Source organism: Peromyscus eremicus, chromosome 7 (assembly GCF_949786415.1).
Source record: "Peromyscus eremicus chromosome 7, PerEre_H2_v1, whole genome shotgun sequence".
NCBI lineage: Eukaryota > Metazoa > Chordata > Mammalia > Rodentia > Cricetidae > Peromyscus > Peromyscus eremicus.
Window position 1 is genome coordinate 113,237,707 of NC_081422.1, and position 27,064 is coordinate 113,264,770.

The 27,064-nt window shown below is 45.3% G+C and overlaps 1 protein-coding gene across 1 annotated transcript; it reads left to right on the forward strand.

Moving 5' to 3' along the window:
• The first annotated feature begins 3,234 nt into the window (after window positions 1-3,234).
• Window positions 3,235-27,064, forward strand: Exog (exo/endonuclease G). Its single transcript, XM_059268882.1, has 6 exons — window positions 3,235-3,390; window positions 5,236-5,385; window positions 9,494-9,633; window positions 11,114-11,190; window positions 13,802-13,916; window positions 26,250-27,064. Exons 1-6 carry the CDS (start codon window positions 3,246-3,248, stop codon window positions 26,709-26,711), a joined length of 1,089 nt encoding a protein of 362 aa, XP_059124865.1. The 5' UTR covers window positions 3,235-3,245; the 3' UTR covers window positions 26,712-27,064.

Genomic DNA, 27,064 nt, shown 5'->3' on the forward strand with positions numbered 1-27,064 from the left:
TATAGAAAGTTAATGTTTCATTACTGAGTGCAGAGAAGGGAGACTTAAGACTCGCTTTTAGCCAGGTAGACACGCCTTTAACCCTAGAACTGTGAGGCAGAGGCAGGTGGATCTCTGAGTTCAAGGCCAGCCTGGTCTACAGAGTGAGTTCCAGGACAGCCAAGGCTACACAGAGAAACCCTGTCTCAGAAAAGAACACAAACACAAATAACTCAGTTTCTTTCTTTTTTCTTTTTCTTTTTTTTTTTTTTTTTGGTTTTTTGTTTTTAAAAGACAGACTCACCATGTAGCCCTGTCTGGTCTGGACTTATTACACAGACCAGGCTGGCCTTGGGCTCTCAGAGATTGGCCTGCCTCTGCCTCCTGAGTGCTGGGATCACTAGGCTCAGGAACCCTCACATTTTTGACAAAGAAGCCTGGGGATGGAAGATCTTAGATGTTGTGTTTTAGGGCTTATTGTCACTCCCTTTAGCAAAGGAATTCTTTTGTTAAATGACACTGTGGATCGTCTGTAAAAAGAGACTTGAGAAGTAGAAAAGAACTCAGGAATGATCACCTTGTCCCCACTGATAAATCTCAAGCATCCCTATGGAGTACTGGGCTCCCTTGTACAGTTTAAAAACTGGTCCTTTTATTTTACAGGAGGACAAACCGGTCCCCGGATGTTTCACTATCCCAAAGCAGCAGTCCCTCCAATTCTTGAGGCCAAGTGGCATTTACTGTGACATTGAAGTAGAAGATTTGGATGTTACAAAAAAAGATCTGGATAATGAAAACTCACCTATGTGTTTTTTACTTAAAAACTGTATTGGGTGTTTTTCTGGTATCTCTGCACACTGTGCTATGTGCATGATAACCAGAAGAGGACATCGGATTCCCTGGGATGTCCTTCTAGCCTGTTGTGAGCCTCCATGGAGGTTCAGGAATTGAACCCAGGGCCAGTGCTCTTAGCCAATGAACTATCCAGCCTCATCTTTGCACTTCAATGAGTGTAACAAGTTCTAATGGCAGCCACCAAAGTAGCCTTCATGTCCACTGACTTTTTTTTTTTTTTGGTTGTATTATCAGGGCTTTCCATTGCACATGATAGAAATTTTTAGGCTAAAAGGGGCTGTAGTGGGAGGAACCGGGTGAGGTGGCCACCTGTCTTGGGAAAAGGCTTGGAGGATGGGTTTCAGGAGCCTTGAGAGCTGGGGTCACTGAGCTGCAAGCCCTCCAGACCTGCACTTAAGCATTTGTTCTGTAACTGCTCCGTGGGGACCAGATGCAGCTGCTCATTTGTTTACTTGGCTGGACACTAGTCTGTAGATGGACAGAGTTGGGTATATCACAGGCTTACTACCTGGAATTTGTTTACTTGGCTGGACACTAGTCTGTAGATGGGCAGAGTTGGGTATATCACAGGCTTACTACCTGGAAAGACTACCAGACCTGTAACTCCCTAGAAAGGGCAGCTGACCTAGCTCAAGCAATCAGGATCAGAGACCTATGAGATTATACATGACTTCATAAGAGGTACACTTCGGGAGGAATTCCTCAAACGGCTTTCTCTGGTTGAGGCTTTTAAGACAATGCTTAAATTTCCTTAGTTTGTCACTAGAGATGGCCTTCTGCTGAGTGATTATCTTTGAAGTGAGATGAATGAATTGTTTCCAGTTAAGAAATGGGAATTGGGGATGTGAGTCAGTTAGTAGAGTACTTGCCTAGCATGCTCTAGGTTAGGACCCCCAGCATTGACTAAATTGGGCATAGTGGTGGACACCTGGAGTCTCAACATTCTGGAGGTGGAGGCAGAAGAATCAGACATTCAAGTCCACCAGCTTAAGGCTATCCTGGGATATGAGAGTCCAGGGAAAATAGCATACTGTAACAAAACTTCAAGTCCATCTGGGAAGCTGGATACTGTACTGCAAGGTACACACGTTGATCTGAATGATAATCTGTTAAACATGCATGTTCTTCCCTTATCAGTGGACATTCACCAATCAGTCTTTTTATATTTCTTTATTTATTTGTATTTTATGTACATTGGTGTTTTGCTTGCATCTATGTCTGCGTGAGGGTGTTGGATCCCCTGGAACAGGAGTTACAGACAGTTGTGAGCTGCCATGTGGGTGCTGGGAATTGAACTCAGGTCCTCTGGAAGAGCACCCAGTGCTCCTAACCGATGAGCCACCTCTCCAGCCCCCATCAATCAGTTTTATATTCTAAGACCAAGTAGAGTGGTGCCATAAAAGTGGCTAACATTTACAGTGTGCTTGAAGGCATGCATCGTATGTGCTACCTCCTTAGTCCTGAGATGAAACCCTATTGTCTAAGATGATGATGATGGCGATGATGATTTTAACTTCTTTTTTGAGACAGATCTTGCTATGTAGTTGAGATTCATTTGTAACTCACTATGTAGCCTACATTGGTCTTGAACTCAGATATTACTTCCTCAGCCCTCCCTAGTGCTTGGATTATGGATCAGCTCCACCAAACCTGATTACAATTTTATCACATTTGTTTGTTTATGTCTGGCTGTGCATACCTGTGTATGCAGGAAGGCAAGTGCACACCAAAGAAGGTTAGAGGTCAGCTTTCAGGAGTCAGTTCTGTCCTTCCATCCAGTGGGTTCCAGGGATTGAACTCAGGTCGTCAGTTTTGGTGGCAAGCACCCTTACCAGATAAGCAGTTTTGCTGGCTCAGACACAAACTAAAAGAGGAGACATGATGGAGTGGCACACCTGAGTAGTTTGGCAGGGATTTAAACTTCCGAGCTCTGGTCCAGAGTCTCAGGTTACCATGGAGTACTGTTTTGCCAAGAAACTCGACAGGAGGTACAGACACAAAATATGTGTGCATTTTGACTCTGAAGCCAGGCGTTGCAAACAGATCCAATGTGGAACAGGTTTTGGAATCACACCGAGTTGGATCATGAGAACGCGTTTACTCACTATTAGAGGAGACTAAAAGTATTTTCTGAGGACAGTGCATGCACACCATTAAACCCTCTGAGTTTAATGGTTTAAACCCACTTACAACCCATCCATCCCTGGCTCGGACCGGGGATGGAGGCAGGCGCGCCTGCTCCAGCTGGTCACCAGGGGGCGCACGAGGCCCTCAGCTGCGAAGGGCTCTGGGCGGCGGCTCCAAATTGCGCGTGCGTGCCGCGTTCCCGTGCTTGCGATTGGGCCATCCTGGCTTCGGACCCTCGGTGTGCGCATGCGCGGCAGAGGCAAAGTGCTGGCGTCTCCGGAGTTATGGCTGCGAAGAGCTTCGCTTCCCGCCTCAGGGGCTCGCGGCGGTTTCTGAATGGCTTTCTGGCCGGGGCTGTGGTGGGCGCCGCGGGAGCTGGGCTGACGGCGCTGCAGTTCCTCCGGAGCCGGGACGCGGGATCCCCGCACGGTGAGTCTGCGGGCGGGCTCCATCCCCGGGCTCGGCCCCACCCGCCCCTTCTCCCCTCGAAGTCTTCACCTCGCCCTGCGGGTTCGCAAGTCACCGCCCTCCGTCCTTAGCTCCACCTCGAGCTGAGACTCTGTTTGTTCTCCACCTTAGGTGCAGCACAGTACCTGGTACAGAATTGGCCTTCAGTAAGTGTCTTAGTTTCTTTTCCTGTTGCTGTGACAAAAAAAAAAAAAAAAACCAAACAAAAACCAGGACCCGACGAAAGCAGCTTAAGGAAAGGGTTTGTTTTAGCTCCCAGTTCGAGGTGCAGCCCATCATGGCGAGGAAGGAGCTCGAAGCAGCTGGCCACATTGCTCCCACAATCAGGAAACAGGGACGAAGGCATGCTGCTGCTCGGGCCCCCTTTTCTCCCATCCACACAGAGTGGGATTCCCAGCCCGGGAACGGCCCCGCCCACTGTTAAGCTGGGGGTCCCCGCGTCAATGAATACAGCCCTGATCCATCCCCCATAGGCATACCCAGAGGCCTGTCTCTCAGGTGATTCTAGATTCTATCAAATTGACATTAACCATCCCAGCAAGTATGTGTGAAGGAGTTTCCATGAAGGCTGCCTGCTACCCAGTTTTCCAAGTATGTAAATCCTTACGTTCCTGGGGCACTTACAGGCCCATCTCATTCCAGGACATGCTCAACAACCTGCTTCTATTGTGCCAGAGGAATACCCCGGCGGTTGGTGCTTGGGAAGGCAAGGGGAGGAAGGAGTGACTGGTACCCGACTCACTGTTGAGCGTGTGCTTGGTTTTTTTCCACTAGGACAAAGTACCAGTTTCCCAGCCTTCCTGCAGCATACCTATCAGTCTTTCCTTGTGTTAAAGCATTGGGGAGTGTTAGTGAGGGATGGTTTGAGTGGGGTTTTTTTTTTTTGAGTCAAGGTCTCATTGTGACCCAGTCAGGCATCAAACTTGTTGGAGTAACGGGTGTGTGCTCCCACTCATGGAATTATGGTCTTTAGGAAAACTAAAATGAGTACTTAGCCTGGCAGATGAGATGCTGTGATGATGAAAAACTAAAATTATGGCCATTTTTGTCTCCTTAAGTATGAAGACCCTTTCCCATCCAGTTTTATCACTGACTGATAGCTGCAGCGGCCCTGATCTTTTCCTCTGCGGTCTCCTTACAGTTTGAGGTGCAGACAGATTTGGAAAACTAGTAAGATCGGGTCCATATTTCTGTTTGGTACCAGGAATTGAAGCTAGGGCCTCTAGTGTGTGCACAGCTGTTGCTCAGCTCTGCTCTGCCTGCACCCTGCACACCAGGCCTTCCTTTAAGTTATGACTGAGTGTGGCAGCACATACCTGTAAACTTGGCGGGTGGTAGGTAGAAGTAGGAGGAGCAAAAGTTCAAGGCCCATCTGGGCCACAGAGTGAGTTCAGTTAGCTTGAGAAATGTAGTGAGACTCTGTTTCAAAGTAAAAAGTAAAAGGATTGGGAATGTGGCCCTGTTGGAATTCTTGCCTAGCGTGAGTGAGACCCAGAGTTCATTCCCCAACACCTAAACCAAATGCACACCCTGGAGTTGAAGCTTATTGTGAATACATAGCAGAATGTAGGCAGAGGAGGATTTTGCTAAACTGTTTTTTTTTGACTTAATAAATAACTGCAAAAACGAGGTCTGTTTGATTAGACCCTTCTATCCCCAGCACTGGGAATCACACTCCCTGGAGAGATCTTTGAGTCATTTGCTTTTAGATATCACTGTTGTCTTTGACCTTTTGTTCTTAATAAGAGTTACTAATTACTTGTTTTTATTCACCCCCCCCCCCCTTTTTTTCTTTTTCTTTCTCAGAATCTGCAGAAAAAATAGTCTTGGAACAGTTTGGATTTCCTTTAACTGGAACAGAGACCAGGCGTTACACTAATCATGCCTTGTCTTATGACCAGGCAAAACGGGTGCCCAGATGGGTCCTTGAACATATATCCAAGGACAAGATCATAGGTAGGTGGTTGGAACGAAGTTCAGGTACTGGTGAAAGGGTTTCCAAGTTTAGAGTAAGGGGATTGTTGATACTGTTTTCAACCTTTGCACCTCACAACACATAGAAAATGATGTTTATTTTGCTCTCTTATTAAACGGATCAAGCTTAGTATTGAAGGAGTGCCAAGGCCCTTCCCAGCTGTTTCAGGGACTGGGAACATCTGTATTTCAACACTTGAGTTTCAAGGCTCCATCATAAATATTGATGCAGCGAGCATCATTGCTACCTCAACAGGTCTTGTTTAAACGCCTACTAAGTGTGCTTGTACAGTGACGCCAAGCTGTGGGGATACAGCCAAGGCTAGAGCAGATGGTCTGTAGTCCTGTAGCATTTTATTTATTTAACTTTTTTATTATTTATTTATTTATATATCTATTTATTTTAGTTTTTTGAGACAGGGTTTCTCTGTGAACAGCCCTGGCTGTCCTGGAACTCACTCTGTAGGCCAGGCTGGCCTTGAACTCACTCTGTGGACCAGGCTGGCCTCAAACTCAGGGAGCCGCCTGCCGAGTGTGTGCACCACCTGTGCATTTTAACAGGGGTCAGGTTGCCCTGTCAAATAATTATGAGCATATAATAAAGATTACTAGTGATGTTTCTGGAAGAATTGACTGCAGGTTAGGATAGTACTATTAAGGGACAGTGCAGAATGTGCTAGAGGTGGTCACAGGAGCTGACTGCTTCTCTGACACAGTGGACTGGAGAGTGATGGGAGTTGCCCTCAGGATTTGGAGAAGAGCATTCTTGGCAGAGAGAGGAGAGAAGCAGTTGTGTCTTTGGAAGCCCGGATGTGAAAAGACTTGGTGCACTTAGGGATCAAAAGGGAGGCCAAAGTGATGTGGCCTGCAGCTGTGACATGGGTGTGAAATCTGTTCATATATCCTCCATGGCTTGGAAAATTCTTTAATTAACATCACCAGATCTTGATAATGAATGTCAAACTGGTTTCTAAGTAGATCTATTTCAGTTTCTGCCGCCATTATTGAGTGTCGGGTCTCCCAGCCTTTGCCTGTGATGAGCGTTGTTACGCTTTCCCAGCCAAATAGCCTATTTTACTGTATTTATTGACAGAGGTGGTATTTTGTGAACTATTCTTTCTCTGTAAGTTGTGATAGTTTTTTTATTTTTCCATGATAGCGTCTCATTATGTATCCCTGGCTGGCCTTGAACTCCTAGAGACCTCCTGAATGCTGGGATTAAAGCGCATGCTACCACACCTGACTTGGGGTAGGTAGTCTTTAAAATTGTGTTGCTGGGTGTGGTGGTGCACAGCTTCAATCTTAGGAGTGGCAGGTGTGCCTAGGAATTCAAGGTCAGCCTCTATAGAAATGAGTTCTCAGCCAGCTAGGGCTATACTATGAGCCTGCCTCAAAAAAATAAATAACTAAAATAAATTGATGGTACAATAACTTTTTACTATTTTAACGATAGTATTTTTTTTCTGCTATAGTTTTTTTTAAGACATGTAGACCAGGCTAGCCTCAGTTTATCGATCTACCTAGCTGAGGATAACCCTGGACTCCTGATGCTTTTACATCTACCAAGTACTCTATTACAAGGATGTCCCACTACACCCCACTTACCGTGGCAGTTTCATCCCTGTTTTATGATTTATCATTGAATGTAAGGTCTGTATATTATCTGTCCTTCACTTTAAATGTGTGCTGTGAGGCTGGCGAGATTGCGCAGTAGGTGAAGGCACTGTCACAGGCTGTCCTGACCTGAGTCTTGGAGCTTCCATGAAAACAGAAGAGAACACACACACACACACACACACACACACACAAAATGATAAGAAAGTGTGCTGTCTGTGAGGATTAAAATGCTGATATCAGGATGAGCGTATACCTTTCCAGGACTTACAAACCCAGTAGCGTAGCAGGGACCTTAGAATGTCCTTGTTTAAGAGGAAACTATTGTAGAAGTTGAAAATTGATCCTAATTTTTGTGAGTGTGTGCGTGTGTCCATGCATCTCCAGAGTGGACCTGCAGTGGTCCACTGTGTGTGTGTGTGTGTGTGTGTGTGTGTGCAAGGTGGACCTGCACCAGACCTCTGTGTGTGTGTAGGGTGGACCTGCACTGGTTCACTGTGTGTGTGTGTGTGCAGGGTGGACCTGCAGTGATCCACTGTGTGTGTGCAGGGTGGACCTGCACCGGTTCACTGTGGACAACCTCAGAGTTAGTTTTCCTGTTTTCACCTCATTAGAATCAAGGTCTCCTGTTTGTTCCTGTTTTCCAGGCTAACTTGCCTCCAGCTTCTGGGGATTCTCCTGTCTCCACTTTGTATCTTGCTCTAGGAGCTGGGATTACAGATGTGTGTTACCATATCTGGCTTTACATGGATTCCGGGCCTCCAAACTCAGGTCCTCACACTTGGCATCAAATCTTTACTTGGCTGTATCTGTAGCCTTTAACTGTAACTTTGTGTCCCATAAATCCATTTGATTTATACTCAAGCTTAATAAGTTAAAATAATGGAAGAATTTTAATTTTAGTAACTTTATCCTGCTGTTTGATCCTTTTGAGATAGGTATGAGGAAAGCAATGCTTTCCATTGTAAACCCGTGAGTTGGGTAGTTTTGAGGAGGTAGAGCACAGCTAACTCAATTGCTTATACACACTGGTCTCAGTCACTGTTCCCATGCTGTGAAGAGACACCATGACCAAGGCAACTCTTATAAAAAGAAAGCTTTTAATTGGGGCTTGCTTACAGTTTCAGAGGGTGAGTCTGCTATCCTCATGGGGAGAGTGGCTAGAAGCATGCAGGCATGGTGCCGGAGAAGTAGCTGAGAGCTACATCCTGATCCACAGGTAGAGAGACACAGAGAGAGAGAGCCTGGGCCTAGCATGAGATTTTGAAACCTCAAAGCCCACTCCCAGTGACCCGCCTGCTCCAGTGAGGCCACACCCACTCCAGCCAGGCCACACCTCCAACCCTTCTCAGTGCACCAACTGGGGTCTAGGCATGCAGGTAGAGGCACCTGTGGAGGCCATTCTCACTCAAAGCACCACTTATTTTCAAACCCTTGTCCTACTCAGAACTCTGTCTGAGGTATTCTGAGTGGAGCTCCTACCTTAGACGTTTATTTTGTCATGGTTTAAGAGGCAGTAGGCAGACATAAGACATCTTCCTTCCTTTATTCATTAATTCAGTACAAGTAAATTTGTCAAAATATAATTTTGTAAAACAATATACAAGTGTCTCCCCCCCCCCCCCCCCCCCCCGGAGACAGGGTTTCTCTGTGTAGCCCTGGCTGTCCTGGAACTCACTGTGTAGACCAGGCTGGCCTTGAACTCAGAGATCCACCTGCCTCTGCCTTCCAAGTGCTAGGATTAAAGGCGTGTGCTACCACCGCCCAGCTAGGGGCCGATTTTCTTATTGTTGGAGAATTTCCTATATGTATGTAATGGGTTTTGATAAGTCCACCCCGTATTCCGTCTCCTTCAGTTTCTTCCCTGTCCCTTTCACCACTATTCCCTCCTAGTTTCAGGTGTTTTTTTTTTTAAACCTCCCCCCAGTCCAGTGCTGCCGGTATGTGTCTGGGTGTCAGATCATCTGTTGGCTCGTGGGTAACCCCTCGGGCAGATTCTTGAAGAAAACTGACTCCCTCTTCCAGTAGCCCTCAGTTGCCAATGGCTCCTCCGTGAGAAGTGGGGCTTTGTGGTGGCTCCCTCCCCTCTGCTGGGATTTTGTCTGGTTTGATCTGGTGCAGGTATTGTGCATGCTGTCAGAGCCGCTGTGAGTTACCTGATGGTTCTTGTACATGTTTGTTTGGTGTGGAGCTCTCTGTGCCCCTTACTACCTCCTTGTTTTCACCTGAGTTCTGTCCAGGGTGGTGTACTTTAACTGGAAAGGCCAGAGTCAGAATGTGAGCAATAGCTCCACTGTATGAGAAGCATCCTGTCCTAGACCAAGCCTTGCTCAGATGAAATACCTAAACTGTTTTAGGAACTTGAGACATGCATGTGGTCCCTAATAGCAGCTGCTTGAAGTGATGCCTTCCCACAGTAGCCAACTTGCCTGCCTTAGAGGACCCATAGATAACCATTTTGTGTGTTTTTCTTCAGGTGACGCAGACAGAAAACATTGTAAATTCAAGCCTGATCCCAGTGTCCCTTCAACCTTCAGTGCCCTCAATGAGGACTATGTTGGAAGTGGCTGGTCACGAGGACACATGGCCCCAGCAGGAAATAACAAGTTTTCCAGTGTAGGAATACTTTTGAGAGGATGAGGATGTGTGCCTGATGATCTAGGAACCAACTTACAAAGCTTGAGAATGTCCGTGTCTGTCTGTCTCTTGCCTCTAAAAACTAAATTCTAAATGTGAAGGGGGCTGAAAAGCCACTAGGAACTGAAGCTACTCGTTTTTCTGTCCCTTCATGTTTAATTTTAACTTGTGCATATAAACTGACATTTTACCACCTAGCCACACCCCAGATCCTAAGGCGTTTTCAGTTTGAAAAGTTTGAGAGTGGTAGAAAAGTTGAAACAAAGTGACAGTCCATCTGGTCCAATGGTTGCCAGGCTAGAACCACCCTTGACGAGATGGGCGTGGGGATAGCAGCTGTTGGCTACAGACACTGATACAGAGCTTTGTGTGTGTAGATCAGACTTGCCAAGTGAGCGAGTTTATGGGGGCTGGAAACGGGGAGAAGAGGATGTTTCTCTGCCACTTTTGAACGAAATGTTTTGTTGTTGTTTTTCACATCTCTTAAATAAAATTCCTGAGAGTTGGCTTTTCCTCCAGAGGCTTAAAGCCAGAATTTATTCTCAAGCTTTCTTTGGAGGCTTTTAGTCCTTGGAGCGTATAAACATGCTTTTGGATGTTATAAATGGTAAGAAAAGCCAGACACACTGAACTACTTACATTATAGTTCTTATTTTCTATTACTGTTGTTGTTACTGTTGTTTGAGACACTCATGTGGTACAGGCAGTCCTAGAGCCCGTTATGTGGCTTAGGATGACCTTGAGTTCCTGATCTGCTTTCACCTCTGAAGCACTGGGATGATAGGCATGAGCCATGTACCCAGCTTATAGTCTTTTTAAAAATTAAATTTTTTTTTAAGGCAGGGTTAGCCCCTTTTTTTTTTTTTTTTTTTAAAGATTTATTTATTTATTTTGTATACAGCATGTATGACCAGAAGAGGGCACCAGATCTCATTACAGATGGTTGTGAGCCACCATGTGGTTGCTGGGAATTGAACTCAGGACCTCTGGAAGAGCAGTCAGTGCTCTTAACCTCTGAGCCATCTCTCCAGCCCTAGCCCCTTTTTTTTAATTAAAATTATTTTGTGTGTATTAGGTGTGTGCATGGATTGTATGTGGAAGCCAGAGGACAACTTTGTGGGTTCCTTCCTGTCACCTTTATATCAGTTCTGGGCACCAGATCAGGGGCTGCATGCCTGTGGAGCAAGCACTTTTACCTGCTGAGCGATTTCACTGGCCCTGGAGTTATTTTGCATAATGACAGAGTTTTCTGTCTTGGGCTATTTATGTCTATGTTTATCTAAATAAGTATTATTGGCTTGGGGCTGTAGATGGGTGATAGCATGATTGCCTGATGTGAGCGGATTCCAGCACTGATGAGTAGACCTGTAGGCGTTAATATGGGGCTGTCTGCATCTGCTTGTGGGGCTTCAGAAGGGAAGGCATGTTGGAATAACACGTGCTTTCATTTTCTTCACAGAAAGCCATGGCAGAAACCTTTTACCTTTCTAACATTGTGCCTCAGAATTTCGACAATAACTCTGGCTATTGGAATAGGTAGGTGCGGATGGTGGTTGGTGACAGACTGTTGGCGTGTACGTGCTGTCTCTTGCTCTTGAGATGCTCTCCTGGCTGAAGGGCCAGTCCCTTGCCTGTATTTGGAGAACAGCCTTCAGAAGATAGCCAGCCTCTTTGATCATTTGCTTCTGCTTGTCAGGTTTTGAGAGGAACTGCTGAAAAGAATATTCCTGATAGTAACTGAGCGGCGTGTCCAGGGAAGGCACTTTGTTCCTGAGCTCTTTGTGGGCACTGTCAGGTCCAATGCTGGCCCTCCAGCTTGGATTCTCCTTCCTCAGCCCGAAAGTTCTGGGGTGACAGGTGTGCAGCGCCACACCTGCCTCTTTCTGAGCTTTGCAGGAGCACAGGAGCACAGTTTGACACGTACAGTTCAACACAGCCCTTAACCATGTTAGTGGTAGAAACGGAAACGGCTGCGCCTTCTGCTTTCTTTGGACGTGGTTGAGTTCTGTCAAGTGGTCTCCCCAGGCATCTGAGACTAGCACTGGCTGAGGTGGTTTCGGGCAGTGTGCTGTCCTGTATACTATTTTATGGTTCAGAATCAGGCTACGGTGTGCTCATTGGTAGACTACTTGCTTCACGTGGGCAGGGGCCATGGCTTCCATCCCTACCACCAAAACAACAAACAAACAAAACAAAACAAAACAAAAAAACCTGGGGAGATGGAGCACTTGGAGCATTGCTTCTTCTGCTACAGGATCGGAGTTCAGTTTCCAGCATCAATGTGATGGCTGACAACTCTGTATCACCATGGAACCCAGTGTCCTCTTCAGATTCTCACGTGTACACTTACACGCAGGTAACACACGCATAAAAAGACAAATTTTAAAAAATAAACATTAAGAAAATGCCCTATACTTAAAAGCCCAGCAGCCAGAGAGGCGGCTCAGTGGCCAAGAGTTTATGTTGCTCTTGCAAAGGGCAGGAGTTTGGTTCTCAGCATCCACATCAGCTAGCCCACAGCTGCCTGTAATTCCAGCTCCAGGGGTTCTAACACCTCTCCTGGCCTCTGGCACCCGCACCAAAGTGCTTGTGTGCAAACAGACACATAAAAACCATGAGAGGAATCTGTAAAGACTTCACTAGTTACCAACCATGAAACATTGGTCCATTGTGTACTGTAACCCCTACCCCTTGCTCAGATTATAATATATGTCATTATAAATTGTATTTTTAGGAGAAAAGAGTTGTTTTAAATGTAACCCACAATACTATTGTACTTAAAAAATTAACAGTAACTCTTGAGCCCCAGCTTTACAGTGTTCATTCCCCCAAGGGACTTGTTGCTGTTGGGACCCAATTAAGGTTCAGATTTAACTCATGGACCTTTGCACTCCCTGTAAAGCTTTTCCTTCCAACTTGTTGAAGCTCTGGGGTGTTTTTCTTACCCCTTCCGTGTTGTGTTTGCTGATTGCACACCTATGGGAACCTTTTACATTTTCTTTTCTCAAGGGAGATCTTTGTAAGGAGGAGAACTTACCTTGAAACTGGGCATCTGCACTGTGAAAGAAACTCAGAGGCATGGTGGCTGGTGTTGCATCTCCTTTAGATGTCGTCCAAGTGCAGTATAGTGAGTGCATATCACTGGCATGTCGATGGGTGTGTCTCTGCCCCTAGCCCTGTCCTGTGTAGATGGCTTCCACTAGGACAGCTGCTGCATGGGGCGGCCAGAACCTCAGAGTTCATTGTGTTGAGCTGGTAAGGGAGTCTGTGCTCCTAGTGTCTTTAGCCTTTTAGGAAAGATACATTCTGGTGCCAAGTGAAAATGGGATGACTGTTTGGTTCCAGCAGTCTTTGATGATACGTGTTCTAGAAATTGCCATCGCTTAGGGAATTGCAGTTTAGCATTTGACTTTTACAGGTAAGTGCAGGAGACAGTCTGAGAGATGTTTCAGTGTAAATCTTACCTTCAGCTTCAGATGGGATGAGCTTGCATAGCTACAGTCTTGATACTTCGTAGCCTTGGCTGGCCTGGAACTCACTATGTAGATAGGACTGGTCTCTAACCTATACAGATCCTCTTGCCTCTGCCTCCTGGGTGCTGGGATTAAAGGTGTGAGTCATCATGCCTGATTTGATGTTTTTGTTTGTTTGTTTGTTTGTTTTGTTTTTAATAGTTTGAAGTTCAAAAGACTGCTTTAAATTGTGTTTGTTTTTTTGTTTGTTTGTTTGTTTGTTTGTTTTTTGTTTTTTCCAGACGGTTTCTCTGTGTAGCTCTGGCTGTCCTGGAACTCGCTTTGTAGACCAGGCTGGCCTTGAACTGAGAGATTCGCCTGCCTCTGCTTCCTGAGTGCTGGGATTAAAGATGTGTACTACCACCTACTTACTGGCTTTAAAATTTTTTTAGACAGGGTCTCACTGTGTAGCCCTGGCTGGTCTGAAACTCTTTGTAGACCAGATTAATCTTGAACTCACAGAGATCTAATTGCTTCTGCCTCCTTGGTGCCGGGACTAAAGGTGTGTGCCACTATGGACATCCCTAAGTTAATTTCTTCAGTGAGATCTTGGTGTTTTTCCTAGGACTGGGTGACTTGCTGCTTTCTTACATGTATGCTTGTGAACATGTAACATATTTTGATTTGTTTTTCAGAATAGAAATGTATTGTCGTGAGCTGACGGAGAGATTTGAAGATGTTTGGATAGTATCAGGACCGCTAACCTTACCTCATACTAGAAGTGATGGAAAGAAAACAGTTAGTTACCAGGTAGGGACTTGTAACATTCAAGCTTATGTTGTTCCATGAACTCATAATCTCATTCGATGCTCTGTTTTTAATTTCATTTATTCAGCATTATTTACTGGGCACCTGTTGGGATTATAGGAGTAGAGGATACAGTAAAAAGCAGTCATTGACTTGAAGATGCTTACAGTTAAAGGAAGACATTCAACATTCTACTGTGTTAAAGTTTTTCTTTCTTTCTTTTTTCTTTCTTTCTTTCTTTCTTTCTTTCTTTCTTTCTTTCTTTCTTTCTTTCTTTCTTTCTTTAATGTTCAAGACGCTGGAATACTTATGGAGAGCAGGAAACAGGCTAAGTGTATGAGAGCTTTTAGAGATGTTAGAGACATGAAAGACTGTAACTACTGCTGTGGAAGGCTCCAGTGTTGGGGAATTCTGGAGCATTTTACAGTAGTGCATTAGCAGGGCTGAGTGTTCTACCAACGCAGTGTGACTGGATCTCTTCATGGAGAGGCCCCCTGAGGATTGTGCAGGTACTGTGGGTCCACACAGGGTAGGGCAAGAGGTGGAGTGTTTGGAGGGAACAGAGCAGGCGTTTAGTGAATGCTGGCTAGGTCGTCACGGGCTGTGATTCCGTCTAGACCAGATGTGCCGTGCGGTGTCAGCACCTGATGCTTTCCCCAGGTTCCCAGGACAGCCTGCTTCACTGTCCTTTAAAGTTGCTTGCGGGGGACTTCTTCTGGTCATGATGTCCAGTCCTGAGTGGTGGGGAAGGAGGGCAGAAGAATTTGTTCTTTAAGACTAATTCATTTCAGATTTCTCTTCTGGCCAAATTGCTAATTTAATTTTAGGGTGTTTTTTTGTTGTTGTTTTGTTTTTTTAAATAATCTTAGAATTTGCCAAGTGTTGGTGGAGCACATGGCTTTAATCCCAGCACTCAGGAGGCAGAGGGAGGTGGATCTCTGAGTTCAAGAACATTCTGGTCTACATAGTGAGTTCCAGGACAGCCAGGAGTATACAGAAACCCTATCTCAGGAAAAAAAAAATCTTAGAACCAAACGCGTAGAGCTGCCTGTTCTTTTGGTTTTGATGTAATTATTATTTTGATGTATTAATTATTTTTGGCTTTGCCTGGCGCCTCTTACTCTCACCACCAAAAAGTCTGGTGGCTGTAAACCACCTGAAATGGGGCTGGAGAGATGGCTCAGAGTTTAAGAGCACTGGCTGTTCTTCCAGAGGTCCTGAGTTCAATTCCCAGCAACCACATGGTGGCTCACAACCATCTGTAATGAGATCTGGCTCCCTCTTCTGGCCTAAAGGGATACATGCAGGCAGAACACTGTATACATAATAAATAAATAAATAAATTTAAAAAAAAAAAACCACCTGAAATGGTTAACTTACAGTTTTACTTGTGTTTTGTTTTGTGAAATTGAGAGATTTATGTAAATAGCTTGCTGTGTAATAAAATTTTACTCAGTATAAAAGGAAAAATTGACTTTTTTTTTTGGTTTTCGAGACAGGGTTTCTCTGTGTAGCTTTGCACCTTTCTTGGAACTCACTTGGTAGCCCAGGCTGGCCTCGAACTCACAGAGATCCTCCTGGCTCTGCCTCCTGAGTGCTGGGGTTAAAGGCATGCGCCACCACCGCCTGGCAAAATTGACTCTTAATTCGGTGTCTTACGTAGTTTTTTCTTTCTTAATTTTATTTTTTATTATTTAAAACAATTTTTAAATTTAAATATATTTTGATCATAGCCTTTTTCTCCCCCAAGTCCTTCCAGATCCCCCCCTTTCTACCCACCCAGCTTTAAGTTTGTTCTCAAAAAAACCCAAAAACCTAATATAACAACGCTCCTCCCCTAAAACCAAGACAACACCCAAAAAGATAAAAAAAAACCAAACCCATATATGTATGTATATATATATATATATTGGCATGGTGTTTCTGTTACCTGTGTTGTTCAAATGCAACAGTGAAAAATGTACATTTAATGTATTGCTTTTCTTGCTGGATATGATTTTCTAAACTACAGCTTATAAAAGTGTGTGACCTACTTTGTCCTGAGAGGGCTTAGAAGCAGTGATACAGGCTTTTAGCCACAGGCAGATCTTATTTTCTAGAAATCACCTCTTGCTAAATGGCCCCAGCACTTTAGAGAAGCGGCTGGTTCCTTCCAGAGTAGTCTGTGTAGGGAAAGCACAAAAGTGGAACATCTTGTCCCCAGGCAAGGAAGTGCTCAAACAGACCTGTCGGAAGGACACAGGAAGGAGCTGGAAGGAGCTCCCACTTACCATATCTGACTAAATGTGAAAGCCAAGTGGAGTGTAGCCCTGCAGGGTTAGGTCGGAATACCACTGGTGGGTAAATACACAGGTTGCAGGGGACATTCCTGACTGATGTCAGCCAGGGAATTGTCAGGAGTGGAAGCCGAAAGGAGCATTCTGCGGCCATCACAGTAACAAGTGACTCAAGCAGGAATCATCAGTTGGTGGCAGAGTGTGGGCAGCAGTTCTGTGAGGAACAGGGGTGCACTCACCTCCCCATAAGTCATTTAATGATCAAAAAGGTGAGAAATGATGACTTACCTTCCTAACCAAGTGACCAAGGTTAGGATCTCTAGCAGTGGCACTTACTTGTGGTGTGCTATATGGAGGAGAAAAGATAGCTCTGCAGAAATGCGTAACATTCAGTCCCATTGTGTGGAAAGGGCGGGCGGAGCCCAGGGGAGGCTTTATCAGAGAGAGAGGCCGAGTCTAAACACAGGTTGGGGAACCAGCCGCCGACCTTCAGTAACTGAGATGAAGACAGAACTTGCACTGTGGCCTTAGAGGCAGAAAACAAGGCTGCTGAGTAATGTTCGGGGACAGCTGGCTACATTTGAGGTTTGGAGACTAGATGATTGTACTCAATTTCCTGGTTTTGGTAATTGTCTGTGACTGTGTAAGTGAATGCCTCTGTAAGAAGATAGTACATCCTGGAGGATCAAGGAGTGGGTCTGTGACTTAGTTTAAATAAGTTTAGGGACAACAGAAAAGAGAATGATAAAGAAATCAAGGAAAATGTTAACAGTTGGTAGCTTAGGTGAGTAATAGAGTTCTTGGAGCATTTACAAAGTCTGTTTGAAGTTCAGAATTGAAAAAACAGAAAGATGCTGTGTCTCCCTCTGTTCTCAGTTTTCGTTGTGCTGGAGCATGTGATGCTGCCAGCGGTGTGATTGGCTGTTCGTTTATCAGTGGATGAAGATGTTCAGTGTGGTCAAGTAGCCTGAAGAGTTTCTAGAGATCCGGCAGCTCTCCTCACAGTGATCGGATTCGTGAGATCAGTCGGGCTCAGCTTCCTGAAGGGTGTATTTTGAGTGATGGTCTTGGTTTTTGTTTTTACCTTAAAGCTTTATTTGTCTTAGGTCCTTGTCTGGGCTTCTGAGCCTGTATCACTCCATGTCCCTATTAATTTATGGAGCCTAGTGGTCCTTTTTGTTTGTTTTTTCAAGACAGGTTTCTCTCTGTAACAGCCCTGGCTATCCCAGAACTCACTCTGTAGACCAGGCTGGCCTCGAACTCACAGAGACCCACCTGCCTCTGCCTCCCGAATGCTGGGATTAAAGGCGTGCGCCACCGCTGCCCGCCAGAACACACATTCTTGCCTTAGCTTCAGCAGTTTCTGGCGTTTCCCTCTTTTGTATTCCTGTCCAGCCCCTGTTGGTCCTTGAGATTATACTCTTAGGTCTGTTGAAAATACAAAACCAGCATTTACAGTATTGCGTATGTAAGTCGTGTGTTTGGATCTGTGGGAAGAGACAGAATTCTGTGTCATGCCTGTGCCCCCCGAGAGAGACGTGTGACAATGAAGGACAGGACACAGAGTGGAGGGAGAAGGTGGCAGGGAGCCACGGCTACAGTTTTGAAGAATGTAGTGATGCACTTTCACTTTCTAGTTCAGATGGTTCAGGTCATTTAATGTCATACTCTTTTCAAAAAGAGAAACCAGTAGCTTTCTCGGATATTACTCTTGGATCCCTTTAACTTTCTGTTCCTCCCCCAGCTTTCTCCTCCTCTTCTTTCATTCAGTATGTTTATTTATTTACTTACCTTTAAAGACAGTTTTGCTGAGTTGCCCAGGCTGTTCTGGAATTTCTGGGATCAAGCAATCCTCCTGTGGTAGCCTCCCAAGAGGATGGGACTGCAGTGTACACCATATGCCTAAGCTGTTCACACTTTTATTAAGTGTCTAGTGTATACCTGGGATAGCTCTTGGGTGCTTCTAGAGTAAAAAGGCAAACAAGGGCCATATAGAAAAATGAATGGTAAAGGATCATGGGGGAGGAGAGAGGGAGAGAAAGTCGGGTTGGTCACCTGGGGTAAGTAACAGCTGTGCAGAAAAGTAGTTAAAGTGAGAGAGAAGCCGAACTTGATGTTCAGGGAGCGGTGCTCTGCAGTGTGACAGCAGTTGGTGGTGAGGAGGAAGTGGGGTGGGGAAGATGGGAGAAGCCTGGACTGGGTGGAGACAGGATGCTCCTGCAGGGTTTTGATCAGGAGGATGGTGTGATCTGGTTTACGTTTGCAAAACTTAGTTTGGCTAGCTGCTTGTGAGAACAAGTGGAAATGGGAGTTGACGGTCGAGCAGCTAGTGGGGCTCTGAGAGAAACACCACTCCAGCGCAAGGGTGGTGAGGCCAGGCCTCCTGGGGCTTCCTTTGGGGAGGAGGAAGGAGTCACATTCCATCTGAGATGGTAACAACCAGAGAAGAGACTTTTGGGGGTTACGCTTTGTTATTTTAAGATTTGATGACCACTCAGAGGTGCCCAGTAGGCAGGATGCGTGAGTTTGGACCTCAGAGGACAGGCTTTGTGTCTAGATCGGCTTGGAGTCGTTAGCACACATGGACTTAGAGCTAGAATGAGCTACATGAGTGTAGCTGGGAGGGGCAGTTGGAGGTCTGCACCCTGGTACAGTTAGCCTGAGGTCTGAAGTAGGCTCAGGAGTCAGAAAGGAGGAGGAGAGGAGGCGGGAGGAGGAGCGGGACGGTGGTCCAAAGCTGACAGCATATTTCAAGGGAATGATAATTTGGTGACGGGCCACCGGTAAACTCACAAGCAGTCTTAGTTATTGTGTGTTTTTATTACACTTAGCTTAGGTCTACTTAGTCTTAAGTTCCCCAAGCCCCTTTTCTTACATTCTCTCTTGTGTTATATTAGGGTTCAGCCTGTTTCTAGAAGAGGCAATGTAGGTAAACTTTCTACTCTTTGCTAATCCTAAAACTCTAGGAATGTGTTCCAGAATTTACATGCCTGACGAGCTCTCTCTAGGGAGTTTGACATGGACCATAGGGTTTGAGAAGCGTTCCTTTAGAGAGTGTTAGCTTCATTCTTGAGTGAGAACAAGGCCATTGCTTTTGTGGCACAGTACGTCTCCAGGAGCCCTGCTTCTGAGGTCTGCATGACAAGTTGACTCTTGAGTATTTTCTCTGCTGTTTTGCTTGTCATGTGTGTTTACCACATTTATTTTTAGCTTTTTATAGTGGGTGGAGAGAGCCCCAAAGAGTAGGGTGAAATTCTCTACCTTTAGTGCTCACTGTTTGGAAGGCCTTTCTTTGCTGTGGTTTTTGGGAAGGGACTGTGTGAGCCCTGGTCACACTCATATGTCATGTATGTATACAGAAATTGAGTGTTGACAAGACTTGGTCCTCTAGTTGTCTAGTTTTTATCTTCCTCAGAGACCTGCCTTGTGACTTCTGATTTAATGTTCTTCTTTTTTTTCACTAGTAGATTTCTCTATAGTAATGTAGGTTTAGCTAGTTTGGGTGTTATTTTCCAGGTCAAACTTGACTCCAACTAAACATTTAAACCCAAGATACAGTCTGTTAGTAATTAAATTAGGAAAAGAAACTTTTGCTATTTTAAGAATTTAGTTGGTCCCATCCCTAACCCAGGAGGTATCTTCAGTTGATAACCACATGCAAATAAAAATTTAGTTTTCTCCAAGGGAGTTTCACTGGGAAACAGGCTGCAGGCCCAGCAGTAGATGGTCAACCAATAACCAACTCTACTGCATGTTGAGGATTCCCTGCCTCTTAATGTAGTGTGTGGGCTTTTTAAAAAATTAATCTTATTTCTTTATTTTATTCATATATATTTCTCCCTCTCTCTTTCTCTCTTTTTTTAACCCTACAAGTCCTTTGTGTATATAGTACATCTTCCAGTTTTGTGTTTTGGTGGGATTCCTGAGTATGCTAATGAATGGGTCTCTGCATCTGTATCTGTTTCTTGTGCCTTTTCTTGGCTCTTCCCCTTCTGTTTGTTTGTTTTGTCCTTGTGGTGGTTTGAAAGAAAATGACCCCCTAGGCTCATGGGAGTGGCACTATTAGGAGGTGTGTCCTTGCTGGAGTAGGTATTGTGTTATTGGAGGAAGTGTGTCATTGGGGGCGGGCTTTGAGGTCTCAGATGCTAAAGCTAGGCCCAGTGTGGGTAACTCTCCTTTCCTGCTGTCTGTGGATCCCGATGCAGAGCTCTCAGCTACCTCTCCAGCACCATGTCTGCCTGCATGCCACCATTCTTGCCATCATGACCATAATGGACTAAACCTCTGAACTGTGAGCCAGCCCCAATAAAATGTTTTCCTTTATAAGAGTGGCCCTCGTCTCTTCCTAGCAGTAGAAACCCAACTAAGACAGCCCTATTCCAGTGTGCTAGTGTTGTTTTATCTTATTATTGTTCCTTAGAAGCCTGCTTTTCTTTTCTTTTCTTTTCTTTTCTTTTCTTTTCTTTTCTTTTCTTTTCTTTTAAGGTTTATTTATTTATTATATATACAGTGTTCTGCCTGCATGCCAGGAGAGGGAACCATAATCAGAATATGTTATGTGAGAAAAAAATTTTTTTCTTTCTTCCTTTTTTTTTTTCCCCCAAGATTTATTTATTATGTATACAGTGTTCTGCCTGCAGGCCAGAAGAGGGCACCAGATCTCTTTATAGATAATTGTGAGCCACCATGTGGTTGCTGGGAATTGAACTCAGGACCTTTGAGCCGTGTTTCCAGCCCTCTTTCTTTATCTGTCTGTTTGCCTGTCTATCTTTCTTTTTTTTCTTTTTAGACAGAGTTTCTCTGCATAGCCTTGGCTGTCTTGGAACTTACTCTGTAGACCAGGTTGGCCTCAAACTCAGATTCGATTGCCTCTGCCTGCCCAATTCTGGGATTGAAGGAGTGGACCACCACCGCCTAGCAATAATTTTCAATAAAAGGAAAAAAATAACAACAAAAAGGATTTAACTGGCGAAAAAAATGTATTTGTGTGTACACATAGATGCCTGTGTAAGCTTGGAATTTCACTAAAGAAAGTGCATCTGAGGGACGGTGAGGCTGGGAGGGGGGAGAGTCAGCCTGTGCTGAGAAACAGTAAGTAGTACATCTATGTAGAAGAGGCAGAAGAGATGAAGGGCTGGGGCCTGGTTGCAGAAACCTGAATGTCCAGGTAAGACATTCAGACAGTTCTTTAGCATGTGGAACCTTTTAGAAGCATCAATTCCAGTCAGGCGTCTGTGGGTCCAGTGGTGTCCTTTCATGGTGTTTGGATGGGGACACCCATTAAACAGCCCTGGAGAGCAGCCAATCCTCTGAAGGAACAGTAAGAATGAACTGTGAGCTCTGTCTCCAGGGGGGTGCTTGGCAGTTAGGTGTGGCGATTCTGAGTCACATGGCCACTTTAGATTCCTGCTTGTTTTCGGCCATACGCTACGTCAGGAGACCATACAGACCCAACGTGGGGACACCTAGGTTTGCTGAGTGGGCAGCGGAGCACGTGTGCGCGTCAACTTTGGAAGTGAAGCAAACACACTGGTGTTCAGTGAGGGCCAGCACTTACACTATGCATCGTATAGGTACTTTCCAACACATAGCAGTTGTTCTTTTACACACAAGGAAACAGGATTGTGGGGTCAAGCCCAGGTCATACAGCTCGTGATTGAAAAGGGGAGATCCAGACCTGGATCTGTCTGTCTGCACACTTGATGCTCAATCAGCATTGTCCTTTGAGGCTCCCAAAGGTCTGTGGCAAAGGGACGACCGAGTACCTGGACTGAGAGCATGAGGCCATCAGTAATGGAAGACGCTGTGAGTAGAGGCCGGGAGTATCTGCTAGCATGCAGAAATAACAGAAAATGGGCCGAGAGGGTTGCTTACAGCCAGGCAGAAATGTCCACTAGAATCTGGGGGAGTGGATCACAGCACCCTAGAACTTGAGTACGTGTGAGCCTCGGGGAGGATTAGTAGCAGTGATGTTATCAGAAGTGAACCCTCTGACAGCTTGAATCAGGGTCACCCTTGTATAGCTGAGGCCATCCGTGCACTTTCTCTGATGCGTCCACTCCAAGAGAGATGTGAAACATACCTGAAGATTTGCGCATTGTAAATGACCTGATGAGAGGTGGTAGGTGAGCAGTAACAGCAGCCTGCCCTTCACTCGGGAGCCTCAGTCCAGATTTCTGCCAATTACTCGTAGGGAGAGAGAAAATCGGAACTCTGACCCAGGAATCTGGAAGTCTAGAGAAACTTCGTTCATTTACATATCTGCCCCCTGCCTGGAGCAGTTGCCCAGTAGGTGGAAGCTCTGTTTAGTTCAAGCTGCTTTACCAGCAGATGTCCGCTGGCTTTTCTGGTGACACGGGACTCACCAACATTCCTGTTGACTTCACTTCCCCTGTGTCTCCTCACTATTCCTTCTGTCTTCCTAAGTGTGGATGGAGTCCATGTTTTCCAAACTACCATCTTTCTTTCTGTCTTTCATTTGATTGGCATTTTAAGGGCTCAGTCTCTTGATGTGTCCTAGCAGTCTTCTTTTTGGTCTGACTTCCTTTCTTTCTTGTCTTATTGGAATGGTATCATTAAGTACATTTATCTTAAGAACTTTAGTCAAGACATAATAACTATACGACATTACAAATAGCAGGCTAAACCTGTATTGTTTCTTGCCAACTTCTGGAACTGGGGGGCACTTTGTGGTTATGACAGGGATAAGTTGTTATATAGTCTCTTAGAAGAAAGGAAGCAAGCTCTAGGCAGTATATAGGAAATAACCAACTTACATGTGAGTCCATTGTACATCTGTTCTGTGTGTTGTATTTTCTGGTCACTTCCAGTTGGTTGATTTCCAATTTTTGTTAGCCTTGACAAGAGTTCAAGGTTCCTGAGCATTTTAATAGCAGCAGTGATCTCCTCTGTAAAACATTTTTATCCAAATCTTCTGTGAAAAGGTTTGTTGCTGATGTACTGATATTAAAAGTGTGATTTGTGTTAAGCCATATAGAAACCCTTCGTCCACAGTCATTTATGTTCAACTGGATTTCTCTTTCTGAGCCTGCTGCTGACCTTTAACTGGTCTAATCTTGCTGGAGCCCATGTTTTCCGACTATCCCGCTGCAAAACCTGTCTTTTGAATGACATCCACCATAAAAATAGTTTTTTTATAGGTCTTGGGGATTTTGAAATCTTTTTTGTTACTGTTATGAGCAGTGTCCCTTGTAGCCCAGGCTGTCCTTGAATCCCTGATCCTCCTGCCTCTACTTCTCAAGGTTCTGGGATTATAAGTGTGCACCATCATACTGTAGCACGAATCTCAAAAGGGGTTATTAATGAAAACAAACTGAGCCAGTTATTGGGGTGAACGCTGAAAGATCAGAGAAGCAGAGCAAGCCACAGCTTCCTCACCTCGCCAGTTTCTCAGCTGATCCTGTTTCCTCAGACTGGAAGCCTCTGAGTCTTCATCCAAAATGGATCTCAGCTGAACTACTCATAGCCTGAAAGCTTAACGAGGCAAAAGCTTAACCAGCTCTAGTTCCTGGTTTTCACGCCTTATATACCTTTCTCAATTTTTTTATTGTTGTTTTGTTTGTCTATTCATTTATTTTGAGACAGGGTTTTTTTTTTGTTTTTTTTTGTTTTTTTTTCTGTGTAGCCCTGACTGTCCTGGAACTCACTCTTTAGACCAGGCTGGCCTCAAACTCAGAGATCTACCTGCCTCTGCTTCCCAGGTGCTGGGATTAAAGACGTGTGCTACCACCGCCAGGCTATAAGCCTCAAATTTAAGGAAGAAACAGTGGGTTTTGAATTTCTAAACAGGCATGGTCTCTTTTAGATGTGCTGAGAACAAAGTAGACTGACTCGGACAAGATGATGAGTTGATTTAATTTTCTACTTACTCATAGGGAAGGTCATGACTGGAAGAGACTCATGTTCCAGTTCTGAATAGGAACAGTGGCAAGGATTGAGATGTAGCTGAGTGATAGAGGGGTGCTCCGCATCCCTGAGGTCCTTCAGCTAGCGTGAGCTTAAAAAAACCCAAGAAGTATAGAAACGGCACATTTCCATGAAGTAAAGCCATGAAATGTAAAATGTCAAACACTTACACCTTTTGCTGGAATTAAAGGAACCAATTAGAAGTTCTGGTTGGCAGCCAGTGAACATGGCCAGTTAAATATTTTTGAAAGCAGCTTTTTGTTTGTGGACAAGGAGCCTTGGAGGTAGAAATGGAGAAATGATTGTAGTGACTCTCCAGGGAGCTGGCTCTCGTGCTGTGTTGCAGTGGTATGGAAAGCCCACCAGGTGGCACCAAGGATTTGCTTACCCCTGGGTCCCCAGCCACTGTAAAGCATTTGAAGCTTATTTCAACTTCCACCTCTTTGTGAATATGACTCCAGAGTCACTATGCCCTTAGTTTTAGTCCCCAGGCCCCCGTATTGTTATTACCCATCATCTTTTAGCCTCTTGCCACATTCTGTGTATAAGGAAGGCTGTGGGCATTGGCTCTCCCTTCAGGTAGTACCGCTCAAGAGCAGACTTACTGTTGCCCCTCCCTTTTCCTTTTAAAATGAGATACATAGTCCAGGCTGGTCTTGAGCTCCCTAAGTGTACAGCCAAAGGTGACCTTGAACTTCCGATCCTCTTGCCTTCACCTGAATGCTAGGATTACAGCCTACTCCATCACCCAGTTTATGCTGTGCTGGAGGGTCAGTGCCAGGTTCAGGACCCCTGAGCATCGTTAGTGTCATCTACTGGGGATTGGTGAACCTGGTGTGAACACACAACTTTCCTTCTCAGCCCTTTGGCTTTAGCAAGCTCGCTTGCCCTGGTTGAGCAAGCCACTCTTGGGGATAAGAATTTTGAACCTGTGGACAGTGTAGTTTCATAAACTTCGCTCTGTACTGAGCCCCAACCAACCATTTTCAGTATTTTGAAGACCGTTGTAGATGTCATTCCTGTGGTTGGGTCTTCCCTGAAGTCCTGTAGTTGGTTGTGGCAATGTATGACAGACAGTAGATGGCCATGGAGTTCTGGGCTGTGTGCAGTGTGGATAGGAGTTTGTAAAAATCAGAAAAGACCCCCTTATTGGCTCTGACCTCGCTGCCTTACTTGGACAGGGAACCTGCAGCCAGAGCTGTCTGACTGGAGGAGACCTGCTGACCGAAGGCAGGGCCTGGAGGCACACTGCAGCCTGCTCCTCTGGCTAGTGTCATTTTATCGGGGACATTTAGCTTTTGTTTTTTAGGTGACAGATGAGGCTTTTAAGTGTGTTGGAGGAGTACGGCCAGCCTATGCAGCCAACTTGTTTTCTCCTTTTCTCGTTGTGTGGCTACCTTTCCAAAGTGTCTGATTTGACAGCATAATTTAGAAGTTCAATGTTTGATGGTCCAGGAGCATTTGAAACTAAGCAAAAGCAGTTGCACGTGCTTAACTAGAGAAAGTGAGCTGCGATCGAAGTGATCTAGAAAGTTCTGTTGATGGATGCTTCTTCAAAGGCTAGCTATTGTTTCTTGGTGAGTTTGCTAAACCGGGGCTGTTTTTATTGTGAGAGCTGGGGATGTTAAAGCCAGCTGTTTTGACTTCTACTGTGTAGAGCATCAAAAGCTCTGATTATGAGATGAAGAGAAAATGACAGCTTTTTCCCACTGAAAATTTAGTGCATGCTCATGGCACCCTTCCTCCTCTGTCCTGCTCTTTGGGGTAGCATTATTTTAAAGACTGGTTAGAACTGGCCTGCCCGATATTCATCTTTGTTTTTCTCTTGTAGATGAATTTCTAAACAGTCTTACTAAATGAGAAACACAGAGCCAAATACAGGGGCGAAAGCCGTAGAGATCAGAGTGATAGCCACCAACTAACCTTAGCTCACCACGTCGCCGTAGCTTCTTCCCGAGAGAGCCTCTTGCTGTCTGAGCTGCGCCTTTATTCCTTGTTATTTTCCTTAGCAGTTGGACTGTGATGTGTTGGGTACACTGAGGCTGCTTACAGAGCTTTTCTGGTAATGCGTCTAAGGAGTTGTGGGAACAAACTTTGGAAACTGTTGGCACTAATTGGGCTGCTTTGTTTTTAGGTGATCGGTGAGGACAACGTGGCAGTCCCCTCACACCTTTACAAGGTGATTCTGGCTCGCAGAAGCCCAGAATCTACTGAACCACTGGCACTGGGAGCCTTTGTGGTGCCAAACACAGCCATTGGGTTCCAGTCCCAGTTAACTGAGTTCCAGGTGAGCCTCCAGGACCTAGAGAAGATGTCAGGTCTGGTGTTTTTCCCCCGTTTGGACAGAACCAGCAACATCCGGAATATTTGCTCTGTGGACACCTGTAAGCTCCTAGGTTTCCAGGAGTTCACTCTGTACCTGAGCACCAGGAAGATCGACGGAGCCCGTTCTGTGGCCAGACTGGAGAAGGTCCTGGAAACTTTGAAGAGCTCGGGGGTGGAACCTGACGATTACTTCCTGAGTCGCTATGGGAAGAAGCTAGAGGAACTGAAAGCTAAGGAGCAGGCAGACACACAGCTGGGAAAGCTGTCCTAGTGCGGGCGGGCGTGAGCTGTCACCCGTAGTGAAGGCGCAGGCACGCCTCTCCAGGAGGTTGTATCTTAGCAGATTGGTTTTCTTTTTTTGTTTTTGGTTTTTTTGAGACAGGGTTTCTCTGTGTAGTTTTGGTGTCTGTCCTGGATCTCCCTCTGGCTGGCCTTGAACTCACAGAGATCCACCTGGCTCTGCCTCCTGAGTGCTGGGATCAAAGGCGTGCACCACCACCGGCCCGGCTACAGATTTTCAAGAAATGATGGAATCCTGACTAAAAATCCCTCCAGAGACTCACTAGCTCAAAACTCAGTGTTGTTTTCTTTCACTAGGATCTGCAGTGGTGGAGGTGGTTCTTA

Excerpts from the sequence above, each read along its gene's own strand:
- Exog (XM_059268882.1), top strand. The coding sequence starts at position 3,246 with ATGGCTGCGAAGAGCTTCGCTTCCCGCCTCAGGGGCTCGCGGCGGTTT. Across the intron at positions 9,634-11,113 it reads GAAATAACAAGTTTTCCAGT|AAAGCCATGGCAGAAACCTT; the intron begins GTAGGAATACTT and ends TTTTCTTCACAG. Across the intron at positions 13,917-26,249 it reads AGAAAACAGTTAGTTACCAG|GTGATCGGTGAGGACAACGT; the intron begins GTAGGGACTTGT and ends CTTTGTTTTTAG.